This window comes from Podarcis filfolensis (assembly GCF_964270895.1).
Source record: "Podarcis filfolensis genome assembly, chromosome: 4".
Taxonomy (NCBI): Eukaryota; Metazoa; Chordata; class Lepidosauria; order Squamata; family Lacertidae; genus Podarcis; species Podarcis filfolensis.
In genome coordinates, this window is record NC_139607.1 from 23,147,411 (window position 1) to 23,160,908 (window position 13,498).

The window sequence follows — 13,498 nt, forward strand, 5'->3', positions numbered from 1 at the left end:
TCCACTGTTTCTTGCATCAATCATGGGAGGGGGACCTCCTAGATGGTGTAGAATTATGGGTGTAGCCAGGGAACAAGGGGTCAGCTGCTCCCCCTAAATCAGGAATAGGCAAATTCGGCCCTCCAGATGTTTTGGGACTACAACTCCCATCATCCCTAGCTAACAGGACCAGTGGTCAGGGATGATGGGAATTGTAGTCTCAAAACATCTGGAGGGCCGAGTTTGCCTATGCCTGCCCTAAATCATAAATAAAAATACTTCACTACAAGTAGAAATTTTTCAAAAGAGATTTCTGAGCACTTGGGGTCAAATGAAAGTATGGCCATACCTTGGTTTTCGAACGGAATGGAATCCGTTCCGGAAGTCCGTTCAACTTCCAAAAACATTCAAAAACCAAGGCGCGTCTTCCAATTGGCTGCTGGAGCTTTCTGCACTCAATCGGAAGCCGCAGAAGCCATGCTGAATGTTTGGCTTCCAAAGAACATTCGCAAACTGGAACACTCACTTCTGGGTTTGCAGCATTCGGGAGCCAAAACGTTCGAGTCGCAAGGTGTTCACGAACCAAGGTATGACTGTAATTTAAAGGAACAGTTATCAGGACATTTCATTCTGAATCTGCTGGACAGAGCCAGACAGACAATGATGACAGGAAGGTCCTCCCCGCCCCCCAATAAATCCTGCCTGCGCCCATGTGTACAACCCTCCCCCCGCCAAACATCAGGAATAACTTTCTGACAGCAAGAGCTGTTTGACTGTGGAACGAACTCCCACAAGAGGTGGTGGACTCTCCTTCCTTGGAGGTTTCAAAGCAGAGGTGGGATAGCCATCTGTCATGGATGCTTTAGTTTTAAGTGGCAAGTTCAATCCCCATATAGGACAGCTGCATATTTCTGCATTGCAGGAGGTTGGACTAGATGATCCTCGGGGTCCTTTCCAATGCTACAATTCTATTATTCCATGTTGAGTGTTTGGAAGTACAGCACAAAGCGCTTTAGAAACCCTGAGCTTGGTGCTTCCCAAGTGTTACGTACTGAAGTTCTCACCCTGGGCCAGCAGGGGGATACTGTAGATAGTTTTCACTCAGGTCCACATATGCAAATAAGGGATTGAAAGTGACGTTCAGTGATTGGATAGTTACAGAAAGTGGTTACTGTTGCGTTCTAGTGGAGCTCTATATAAGCAGGCTGGCTAAGCCCTTCAGATCAGTTCTGTTCTGGCCTGTGAATCAACAAGAGCTGTTTGAAGAATCGCTGTGTCGTCTGATACGTTCACCCACAACTTAACACCAAGGACCAAGCTTAGGGCAGGAAAAACTACTTTCTGTGCACTAGTTCTGCACAAATAATGCTATCTCTATCTGCCCTGCACCTGATAAGGGATGGGCGTGGTTTGGGGAAAATGCAGAGCCAAATGTGGTCTGTGGGCCAGAGGTTCCCCACCCCTGAACTACAGGGAACTTTGTAAACATCTTTGCTCCTCTGTGCCTCTCAAATCACAAGTCATGTTGATCAGCAGCCTGAGTGAGGAACTCTTATCCTGATTATTCTATGCTGCTTCAGATATATTGTAAGCAGACAGGATTTCTGTTAGTAGGCAAGGTAAATATGTAAACAAATGCATGCATTCAAATTTTAAAAATGCACCAAGCATGGAACAGGCTTAGCCATTCTTACGAAGACCTGTAAAACTACTAGTTCATATGGATCCAAAGGTTTTGATGCACAAGCAGAAAGCATTTCGCTCAAGTAACACAGGCTCACTGTACACTAATGTTCACTGCACCCCAAAAAGCTACTTCTGAGGGTTTTGGATGCTTCCATAACAACACAGGATGCAGTGCAGGCTATGTAGCAAATACAGGGAATTGTGAAAATAGGGAACTCACCTTGTACGCGTAAAAGTGCTTTCTGCTCATGCAAGACTGCTTTAGATAAAAGCCCTTGTGTTTAATTTTGTCCAATCTACTTTAAAATTAATATGGCTTCCAAAATGCTTTAATTAGCAAACCAGCTTGAGTTTGCTTTCCGCCTAAGCATGTTGCATTAAAAAGTGTTTAAGTTTGCATGCTGTTTAATAAATGCAAATAGATTGTGCCAACGGGTATTTACGCTGGCAGTCATTAGCACAATGATATGTTGTAACATTCTCAGTTATACTACTACTGTAATTGTGGTTGTTTCCTCAAGAACTCCAGAATAGAAAGCTTAGTATGAAGCGTGTTCTTTTCTTGTTTGTAAACTCAACAAAAGGCGTGAGCTTGCATTTGCCAGGTATCTCATCCATATTTGGTCTAATTTGAGACAAACATACTCTCATTTCATCAATGCAAAGAAGCCTTTCTCTTTTCCGATCCTTTGTCGTGGAGAACTGTAGAATAGCCAACACTCTTGAAGAGAGGCATAGATACTGTTTCTGGATAGAGAGAACGCCTTATTTCAGCCACAACTTGCTGGGAGAGGCATGAAGAAGAAAATAGAAGATGCCGTCAGAAACCCTAAACGCACAGCATTTTTTCAGCCTGAACTTGCCAGAACTCAGTTCTAGTATCACTCAGGTGGGCACCATTGCCATTACAGTGGTACCTGGGGTTAAGTACTTAATTCGTTCTGGAGGTCCGTTCTTAACCTGAAACTGTTCTTAACCTGAAGCACCACTTTAGCTAATGGGGCCTCCTGCTGCCGCCAGAGCACGATTTCTGTTCTCATCCTGAAGCAAAGTTCTTAACCTGAAGCACTATTTCTGGATTAGCGGAGTCTGTAACCTGAAGCGTATGTAACCTGAAGTGTATGTAACCCGAGGTACCACTGTATACGAGAACAAGGGGGGTGTTCATGGTGAGTTCTGGAACCTCTTTCTCTAGAGGAATAGCACTGTACAGTGGTACCTCGGGTTACAGACGCTTCAGGTTACAGACTCCACTAACCCAGAAACAGTACCTCAGGTTAAGAACTTTGTGCTCCAGCTGTGCGGCGGCAGCGGGAGGCCCCATTAGCTAAAGTGGTGCTTCAGGTTAAGAACAGTTTCAGGTTAAGAACAGACCTCCACAACGAATTAAGTACTTAACCCCAGGTACCACGGTATGTGCATAGGTTTGTATGTATGTATATATCAATATATTAAGAAGTAATATATTTATTACTTTATTAATTTATTAATTAAACCCCGGCCATCTGGCTGGGCTTCCCCGTGTGTGTATTCTATATATAATAATTGCTATGCTATGCTATGCTATGCCATACTTACTACTACTATATACTGAAATGTTTAAATGTTTCTTTGATTGTCCTTGAATCCTCCTGCCACACCAGTGTGGCTCATTTTGAGATGCTTTGGAGCATCTGCAGATAACCAGGTAGTGGCAAACGAAAAGTTTGGACGGGTAGCTCTTTCGGGGGGGGGGGTAAAAAAGGTCTAAAAAGGTCAAAAGCGTTAGCTGGAAAAAATAAAGAAAGAAAAAGAAATGCCGACGCCTTCAAAGAGGTAGCTGTAATAATCCCTTTATTGCATCTTCTCACTGGACGCAGCGCTACAAGTTCGGCGCAACGTTTTCCTGCTATTCAGGGAAGGGTGTGGCTTCAGGGCTGCATGTTTCCTGCGTTTAAAACCCAATTTCAACATAAAACGCCAGAGCCAATAAAAGGGCAAGAGGCGGGAAGGGCGGGCGCTGCTCGCCGCTTTTATCAAGCGCCGGGTTCTCCCTCCCTTATTGGCGCGGCACGAGGACCAATCGGCTCCGCGAGTTCTCCTCGCGCTGCAACTTGAGTGGCTGCACGCCGGCTCGCAGCTGCCGCCCCGCCCCGGCTCGAAAATCTACATAAGCCTCTGCAGGGCGCATGTAGCACCTGATAGGCGCGCTTTCATTGGCCGGAGTGGGAGGCATTGCGCATGCGCCTGACGCGAAGAGAAGCCTCACGCCCGGCTCGCGTCGAGTCAGTGACGTCACCCGGTCCGGCGCCGGCGTCGCGTGCGTGCCCGGTCACTCTCCTCTCGCCTTCGCTGTCTCTCGCTTTCTCTCTCTCTCTGCTCATCCAACATGGCGGCGGCGGCCGGTGAGGAGCAGTACCCTTTCCAAGGGCTTCTTCCCAAGAAAGAGACCGGCGCTGCCTCCTTCCTGTCCCGGTACCCGGAGTATGACGGGCGGGGAGTGCTCCTGGCCGTCCTAGACACGGGCGTGGACCCCGGAGCGCCAGGCATGCAGGTAAGGCAGCACGGGCGGGGTGGGTAGTGTTGCCTAGCGGTGAGAGAAGGGACCCCCATCTCTTCCTTGTGGGATGGGGGGTGGGGGAGAGATTTGGGAAGAGGAGATTGAGCCACTCCTGTTGTGGGGATTTGGATAGCAGTGGAGCGAAAACAGAAAATATTGGGAAATAAGTATTAGTCTTTTTAAATCACCCATAATAATAATAATAATGAAATTTTATTTATATCCCGCCCTCTCCAGCAGAAGCCGGGCTCAGAGCGGCTAACAACAGTAAAATAATAAAATCATTTCATTATAAAATTAATGAGACTTAAGTGACAGAATGGTAGGTGTATTCATCTGGAGAAAGCCTTAAAGGGTATGAGAGAGTCCTTTTTCCCACCCTGGCCAGCCAGATGGTTATGGGAAGCAGGTTGGTGGTGGGAAAATAGAGTCTTATCTTGCTGTATTCAGAGGCACGCTGTCTCCGCGAAGTGCACGTATAACCACTACGGCTTGCAGCTGCTCCTGGGCTCGTGGCAATTATTTTTAAAGCTTGGCAGACTTGTTGTGTTGCGAGTAGCTTGCAAATGTTTGCAGGGAATCCTTTTAAAGGGCAAAGATAAAGGGAGAGCGGTTCTTGTGCATAGAAAGCATTATTTGAAGCGGACAAGTGTGTTAAAAAAACGATGGCAAGGCAGTTATGGACCAGGCTTGACAAGAGAGCCTGTGTGTGTGGTCTTGTATTGTAGGAGAGCATCCTTGTTTTTGCACTGTACAGAAGATGACAGTGAAACTTGTGGTGCATTGAAAATGTCCAAGCTGAAATATGTTTGTTCTTCTTTCCGATGCTTTTGTCTCTGGGCCTTTGTTCCAAATTATGCATCGATTGATGCTGTCACATGTCTCTGCTTACTTACAGGTTTTGTTGTTTTTGGTTAAATAATACTACTAATCTTCAGAACACACTGCAACTTATTCATACAGAATTGTGGTAGTTCATTATAGAAAGGAGAGATTTTATTAAGATAGAGTTGTACAAAATGTAATGAAGGAATAGCCCTCTTCAAGTTCTGACTGCGATTGGTCAAGGAAAGCCACCTAAGTATAGTTAAATTCAAGGTAGAACAGATTTACGAAAGGGCAGAGGAGTTACATTTCAGAAGCACTTGCCTCATGTGCAGTGTTTAAACTAGAGATGGTTTAAGCAACTTACGGTATGTGGTCCTTCAAACTCACATCATTACTGATGGTTGGTCACACTGACTAGGACTGATGGGAATTGAGTCCAGCAAGAACTGGAGAGCCACAGGTTTCTGATTTATGGTTTAAAGCAATTACCGGTACATGTTGGAATAATAAAAGTAACACTTATTATTTGTCCATATGTGTTAATGATAGGTTGCTGGTAGGTTAATGGTAGGTTGCTGTGATAAATTGTTCGCGGTGGAAAAAAGCAAACCAGTTATGCCATACTAGGCATTTGGCTTAGGTTTATTGACTTTGATTATATTTACCTAGCAAGTTTTTTGATAATCAGATTTGAATCACAAGGGAGTACCTTGATTTTTAATGGACAGGAGGAGGAAGGAGGCCATTAATTTTGTTTGAAGTGTGGGTGCATCACATGCTAAATGTTTATTACCCTTCTCAAATCAAATTAAAGCTAGTGGCACACTGCTGCCCCATTTTAAGCACAATTAAATCTTATTGATTTAAGTGTGGCTAACTGTGTGCATAATTATGGCTATTGTCTCTTACAGTAGTACTGCAAGTAGAAATGTAGCCTGTCTGCTTAAAAGTAAGCCTTCTAGCAAGCATATGAATTTACATCAACTTCTTTGGTTGGTCTTTCCCCCCCAAGATCCAGGTATATTTTCTTTTGAAGCAAATAGCACTGATAGGCATGTTTCTTGTCCAGCATATATTGAATGCATAACAGTCAACATTCTCCCTAAGGCTTTTGTTCTATAAGTAAGTGTAGGTACTTCACTTCACTAGAGATAATATCCCTTTCTCTAGTAAGTAGTAATTCTATCCTCCTTAAATGGTAAAACATTTTGACACTGTTTGTAAGGATGCACATTTTTGACAAGAGTTGGACCTGTCATAAAGTTAATGGAACTAAAATGGCTTCTGATTAAATTGACTGGGTTGGCTTTTCTCACAAGACTGGAGAGATGAAAACAGGCTCTGGTAATCTTCTGGAGATGCTATGAAGCATGACGTGAATGACTAGGGAGGTTGGGAGGGAATTAAGCTTAATGTAATTGTATTGTTAAATTTTGCCTCTGGGAGAACTTGTTCTTCATCAGCTAACTAGTTATTCAAAGTATAGTTGCTGTGTTTGGGGTGTTATAATTGCTCACAGTTCATGAATAAGATCAAGCATCTGAGTTAATTGAGAAAGGTAGTCTTGCATGTTTGCATTCCTTAGTCTAGAAACACTCAGTAGAAACTTTGTTGAAAAAGTTTCCTAGCGGATTGAAACATGAAGTAAAAGCACAACAGTTGCCATCCTCAGAACTAAAACTTATGGGATTCCAGCTGCTTTCCGTTATTTATTTATTTGTCTATTTATTTATTTAATTTGTATACTGCCCTTCATTGATCTCAGAGCAGTTTACAAGATTAAAATGCAAGATAAAAGCACAAAACACATAATAAAAATGAACTAACACACGTTCACACACACACCAATGGCCCCCACTCTGCCCACCCTTTCCCACAAACACATTTAAAAGGAAAAATTTTTTTTCCTTCCAGTAGCACCTTAAAGACCAACTAAGTTAGTTCTTGGTATGAGCTTTCGTGTGCATGCACACTTCTTCAGATACACTGAAACAGAAGTTGCCAGATCCTTCTATATAGTGAGAAGGTGGGGAGGGCTATCTGCCAATCACCCATTCCCACCACCCTTCTGAGTAATACCCCTCCCCACCTTCTCACTATATAGAAGGATCTGGCAACTTCTGTTTCAGTGTATCTGAAGAAGTGTGCATGCACACGAAAGCTCATACCAAGAACTAATTTAGTTGGTCTTTAAGGTGCTACTGGAAGGAAAAAAAAAATTTGTTTTGACTATGGCAGACCAACACGGCTACCTATCTGTAACTGGAACATTTAAAAGGGTGTAGGATGTTAATCATCCAAAAGGCCTGATTGAAAAGAAACATTTTTGCCTGGCGTTTAAAGGCGTATAATGAAGGTGCCAGTCAAAACTCCCTGGGGAAATGATCACAGGGTCCAGGTAGTATCATATGGAGAGATGTGGACCATCTTTCATCCAGGCTAGAACATTGCTAGAATTTTGATAGCTGGGTTCTTGATGTTTGCCTTCTTCTATATATTACGGGGGAGAGAGAGAGATAGCTGCTGGCTGTTGCGTGAATTGTTGGCGCTGCTCCTGACTCTCCATTGTGAATGTAAGCATAGCCAGTCTCACCCTTGCTTCATGTGTACTTATTTCAGTATAGGTGCTGGAGGGTCTTCACATTGGGCTGATCAGTTGCAGACTCCGAGAGGTTTGGCACAAAGGCTGAATTATTTCCTGTCCTTCTGAAATAGGGCAATTATATGTTTGCTCCTGCAATGTATTTTGCCTTGTGATCTTATCATTTCCTGTTAAGATCTGCCCCTGTCTTGTCACATCCACCCACATGTCCTTCCATACAGCTGTTGTTTGTGACAGTATCCTGTTTGTCTGCTTCTCCCTGTGTTGTATCACTTCCTATTGCATCCCACACTCCTTATCCTTATCTCTAACCATCTCTCTCTCTCTCTCCCTCTCTCTCTCTCTCTTTTTTAAAAAAAGAAACACTTTTGAGATTGATGTGCGATTGGACAATCTTAGTGTTCCTAATTGGTATTCCAGGGATAAATACTTTATGGGCGTCATCTTTGAATATGTTTTGGCCATACATTTATACTATTTTAATCTATTATATGAACTTGTCTCCTTCCTGAGGTCATCACCGAAGGACATCTTAAGAGTTCCATCTGTGACAATCATCCATTCATGTTACCTTCATTCGAATGGCCTCCTTTTTATATAAAAAGGAGCAGGCTTTCTGTTAGCCCGCAGAGCAGTTTCTGTGGCAGAGAAACAACCTCTTCCAAAGCCCTAGCTGACATAAGGTTGGTTGTGCAGGGGAGATTTTCCTTCTCTCAGCCCCTCATTGAGCCATTGAAAACTTTCCCTCTTGTTGACAGCAGTGGGAGGGAAAATAGCTGCACCATCTCCAGGGATGGCGTATTTTTTGTTTGGTTTTGTGGGGATACGTTGGGGAAACAGCAGGGTAGACACAGTGATCAGCATCCCCTCAGTTGCCCTCTTGGGAGCTTGGGATTGTTCCCTTTGCCTGTTTTTAATCTTCACGCTAATTAAGTTGAAGCTATTACTCTTATTTTGCTGCAGTTATCTGGAAAAACACATTATTGAATATGTGTTTATCATACTGTGTTTGTGCTCTTTTAAATCAAATTTGTACTGTTTGAACATCGTTATTCTATCCTGCCACAGCTCACAATATAATATATTTTTAAAAAATTAATGCAGATAACTTTGCTTTAGGAAACAGTTTGTTCCACACCAAGCAGAAGATGTCCTGCACTGCGTAGGACATAAATTTTTTTCAAGAGTTCCTGTGTCTATGGAGCATTTATAGTGCAATTATTTGTATCTCCTAATTTTTTATTATTATTATTTTCAGATTACAACTGATGGGAAACCTAAGATAATTGACATAATAGATACAACAGGCAGTGGTGATGTAAACACTTCAACTGTTGTAGAACCAAAAGATGGAGAAATCATTGGTCTTTCAGGAAGAACTCTGAAGGTAAAGGTTATTTTGAATTAAAGTTGGTGGCCTCTTCTGGGTCATCCTTCAGTTGAAAATTCCAAGATACTCTGTTTAAATATGACAGGAGGTTACAGATTTGAACCACAGGCAAAGTTCTCTCCAGCTGTATATACAGCAGGACGATCAGTAATCTCAAAACACTTTGAAAGTCCTAGTTGCGCTCCTAACATTTAATTGTACTTAAGTACCGTATTTATAAAAATTGCATTGGGGGAATACAAGGCCTAGTTCTTGTCTGTCTGAAGGAATGCCTTCTATAGTGTACACTGAAATCATCCAGAGAATTTGCTTTACAGCTGCCCCTCTTAGTAGGTGGTCATAGGTCATCACGGTGAAAGTCCACCAGTTGGGAAACAAGCCTGCCTAGGGTGCTTGTTTGTCTCCTTACTGGCTTTCAACTAGCAGCTGAAAGCTTTTCTTTTCAAATCGTTTCTTAATTGAATCTAGACTCAAGCCGGACTGTTTGCCTTTTAAATTCTGTTGTTTTTGTATGCTGCATATGTTTTTGTATTCTGTTGTAAACTGCCCATGGAACTTTTCTGTTTATAATAATTCCCGAAAATTAACAGCATACGTAGAGATTGGCTCACTCAGAATGCGGCACACGCAAGTTGATACTTGATATTTATACTGAGGCTTGTGAAAAGATTTCAGAGTCTACATGGGAGCCAGATTCTTAAGACATTGTAGCTGTTCTAAATCCCCACTTCAAGATTTTACAAGCCCTGATAGCTTGGCCCTGGTGATTTACTTGTTTATTCAGTGCAGTCCTGTGGTTGCAGTCCAGAGAATGGACTGGCAGGAGTGAACCCTTGTACATTGAGATATTGCTTGCTGTTTTCACTGAACTGTTCCCACTGCCAGAGAAACAAGCTACTTTTTAAAAGAGCAGCTTCCCCCTTTGACACAAGAAACTGCAGTTCATCAAGAAAAGCTAAGGCTTTGTGGATTGTTCTCTTTCTCATATTTATTTATTTATTCATTGCATCCCATCTTTACTGTCTTCCATAGTAAAAGGTTAGCCTATTGGGTAATTTGCTGTTATGTTGAGGCCTAGAGTCTTCAAAGGCCTTGTTGGACTGACACCAGAGTAGTAAACTCTTAAGATGAAGAGAATATCCTCACGTTTGCCAGTAACACTCAAGGGTGCTCTGTAGTCATGCGCTTTAGATTTCTCTGGCGGCATTGTCAAGTTTTGCAACCTGATGCTATGCATGTTTACTTGAAAGGTCAATGGGTTGAAGCCAGTGGTGTCACTCAGCTGATGACAAGGCTTCCAACAGGAGAATAGGGTGGGGTTAATTTTAAGTGATTTCCCTTGCCTCCCAGTCTGCTGGGGAAGGCTGCTCATCCTGCAGCAGATTGGGAAGACTACAGAGGGGAAGGGGAAATAGCTGAAAATTGCTTCTCTCCCCATTTTGTGATGGAACCCTTTCTGTCGGCTGGGTGACACAATTAGATATCACCTTATGAATTAACAACCCGTATCAGTTCTACCCAGAGTAGACCCATTGAAGGTAGAGGACATGACTAACTTAGGTCCATTAATTTCAGTGGGTTTGAGTATAACTTAGTTTGATGCACCCCAAAATCTACAGCTTCAGTCATATACGTAATGCATTTTTATAACATCATTATTTTTATTATTTATTAAAATTCTATACCACCCCTCATCTGAGGATCACCGAATGGTTTACAATATAAAAACGGGGGAAATACCATGGTAACAAACAAAAACTACCCCCCCAAGTTTAAAAGGCCATAGGTTGTTTAATTAGCCAATGGCCTGCAAGAAAAGGCATGTTTTTGCCTGGTGCCTAAAGCTACATAACGAAGATGCCAGGCAGGCCTCACTGGGGAGAGCATTCCACAAATAGGGAGCCACTGCAGAAAAGGCCCATTCTCATGTTGCTCTCGCCCCAACCTCATCTGGAGGAGGCACCCAAAGAAGGGCCTCAGATGATGATCACAGAGTCCAGGTAGGTTCATATTGAGAGAGGTCATCCTTGAGGTATTGAGCCATTTCAGGCTTTATAGAGCAAAACCAGCACTTTGAACTGGACCCAGAAACTGATTGGCTCAAACCGTCTTTCACTGGTGAGCAACCTGATCTCCTAATTCCGCACCAGCTGAAGTTTCCAAACTATCATCTGAGGCAGCCCCATGTATAACATGTTGTAGTAATCTGGCAGCGGTCATACAGGGCGACCAAAGCAATGTACCTATAAAAGAGACAAGCATTCCTGTAGCTGTATAACAGAGAATATAAATTTGATTGTGAAAGAACTGAGAATAGGCTGGGCGTTAATTAATATTCTTTGAATTTTGTTGCACAATACTAATCTTATTTCTTAAGTCCTTTGCATGCATCCCAGAGGTAAGACCAATTGAACGCATTAGACTTAGTGGGATGTACAGTATATAGGCATATGCATAGGATTTGGCTGTGAACAGGTTTCAGCAGTTCACCATTCTTATTGTATATATTTTGTGCATGATCACTGAGGTGGATAGAATGGACAAAATATGTAGATTCCTAAATTCTACCTTTTTCAGATCCCAACAGACTGGGTAAATCCTTCAGGAACATATCACATTGGCTTAAAAAATGGTTATGACTTCTACCCTAAAGCTCTCAAGGAAAGAATACAGGTAATTCTTTGCATCTTCATTTTTAAAGTCTTTAATTTGTACACAGGCTCTCTTTTTACTCCAAATTATGCGGCAAAAGTAGCAACAGTGCATTAGATTTGTTTGTATCTACACACCCAAACATTGTAGAACAAAAGTTTCATAGTACGAAAGTAGCACATGATAGAAATTATGTTTGGCCTGAAACATAAACATAAAATGCTGAATTTCTCTGGCAGATCACAACATTCCCATTTTAAAAGGGGGGGGGAATTGTTACTCTTTTAGCAAATATTCAAATAAAATGAAGTAGGATGGAATAAAACAAATTTATTAAAGTTATGTAAAATTTAAAAATAGCATTAAAACAAATTTAAAACCCTGAAAACAGTGGATAAGCCTTAGGTTACAATCCAAAGCCCCAATTTGCTGGGTGATGGTTTCATAGGGCAATGGTCTCCCTCTAACTCTCCCAAAACAACTCTCTTGACTTCTGCCTGTTGATAGATTCCCACTGAAGGTAGCCTGCAGAAAGTCCCAAAACAGATCATTCTGGGGAAGTAGCTGAGCTGGCCTGGGTTTTAATGGATCTTTAGTTGACCTTACTGCCATCACTTTCCTCTGCTAGCCCAAACTAGGGAAGAGTGGTTTTGCCTCTCCTCCTTTTTCTCCAGTAGGCATGAGTGGTGGGCATGTAGCACCAGTTGTACTGCTGTGTCATTCCCTGATATTTCCTACTCAGAGTTAGGATTGCTCTGTTAGACTCTCATGCTGCCTCCTACCCTTCTGTGCTGTGATTTCCCCTATTCCTTCCTGGTTGGCCAATGTTTCAACCCGCAAAGTGTGTTTTGTACTTGCCCTATGCGATTGAACATGGCATGCAAACCAGCCATTTTGGCACAAACCCTTTCTTTCATTTGAGTGTAAAAAGATGTCATTGTTAAAATTCAGTATATCATCTCTTGCAGAAAGAACGCAAGGAAAAGCTTTGGGATCCTGTTCACAGATTGGTGCTTGCGGAAGCCTGCAGGAAACAAGATGACTTTGAAGCTGCTCACAGCTCTCCATCGCAGGTTACTGTTTTAGAACGAACTCTCCTAAGAAACATTGCTCTGTGTGAAATCCATTGTTGCTCAAGCAGATTTCCACTCACACAACAGAACATCACACAAAGGGAGGGTTCCCCTCAAGCTTCTAGAACAGATTTTGGAGTTTGAAGAGGGAGGAAGAAATGAGTATCTTGTTTCATGGGTAGAAGTCCATTCTGTTTGTGTCCATCCACCCTTGCATAAGACCCTGTGATCCATTTGGTAATAATATACACGCAGGGATGCGGGTGGCGCTGTGGGTTAAACCACAGAGCCTAGGACTTACCGATCAGAAGGTCAGCGGTTCGAATCCCCGTGACGGGGTGAGCTCCCGTTGCTCGGTCCCTGCTCCTGCCAACCTAGCAGTTCAAAAGCACGTCAAAGTGCAAGTAGATAAATAGGCACTGCTCCGGCGGGAAGGTAAACGGCGTTTCCGTGCGCTGCTCTGGTTCGCCAGAAGCGGCTTAGTCATGCTGGCCACATGACCCCGAAGCTGCCGGCTCCCTCGGCCAATAAAGCGAGATGAGCGCCGCAACTCCAGAGTCGGTCACGACTGGACGTAATGGTCAGGGGTCCCTTTACCCTTTACCTAACTTCCACCTTTCTCTGCAGGCTTCACCTGCACTGCGTTGTGCAGATGAGGTTTTGCATTCTGTCTTGGGCTGTGATGCTCCGTTGCGCATGGCATACGTAAGCAAATCTGTTCAGATATAACTGGTTGCAGAAAAAGGGGA

General features: G+C 43.0%; 1 protein-coding gene across 4 annotated transcripts in view; it reads left to right on the forward strand.

Moving 5' to 3' along the window:
• The first annotated feature begins 3,840 nt into the window (after nucleotides 1-3,840).
• The window catches only part of TPP2 (tripeptidyl peptidase 2), a 42,819-nt gene continuing 33,161 nt past the window's right edge, over nucleotides 3,841-13,498 (forward strand). For all 4 annotated transcript variants that reach the window (XR_014547211.1, XM_083610418.1, XM_083610419.1 and 1 more), the window contains exons 1-4: nucleotides 3,841-4,198; nucleotides 8,893-9,021; nucleotides 11,602-11,697; nucleotides 12,645-12,749. Coding sequence is in view for 3 of the 4 variants with exons in the window: in XM_083610418.1 (XP_083466544.1) it covers nucleotides 4,034-4,198; nucleotides 8,893-9,021; nucleotides 11,602-11,697; nucleotides 12,645-12,749 (495 nt within the window). In the remaining variant the exon portion in view is untranslated. The remainder of the gene's footprint in view (nucleotides 4,199-8,892; nucleotides 9,022-11,601; nucleotides 11,698-12,644; nucleotides 12,750-13,498) is intronic.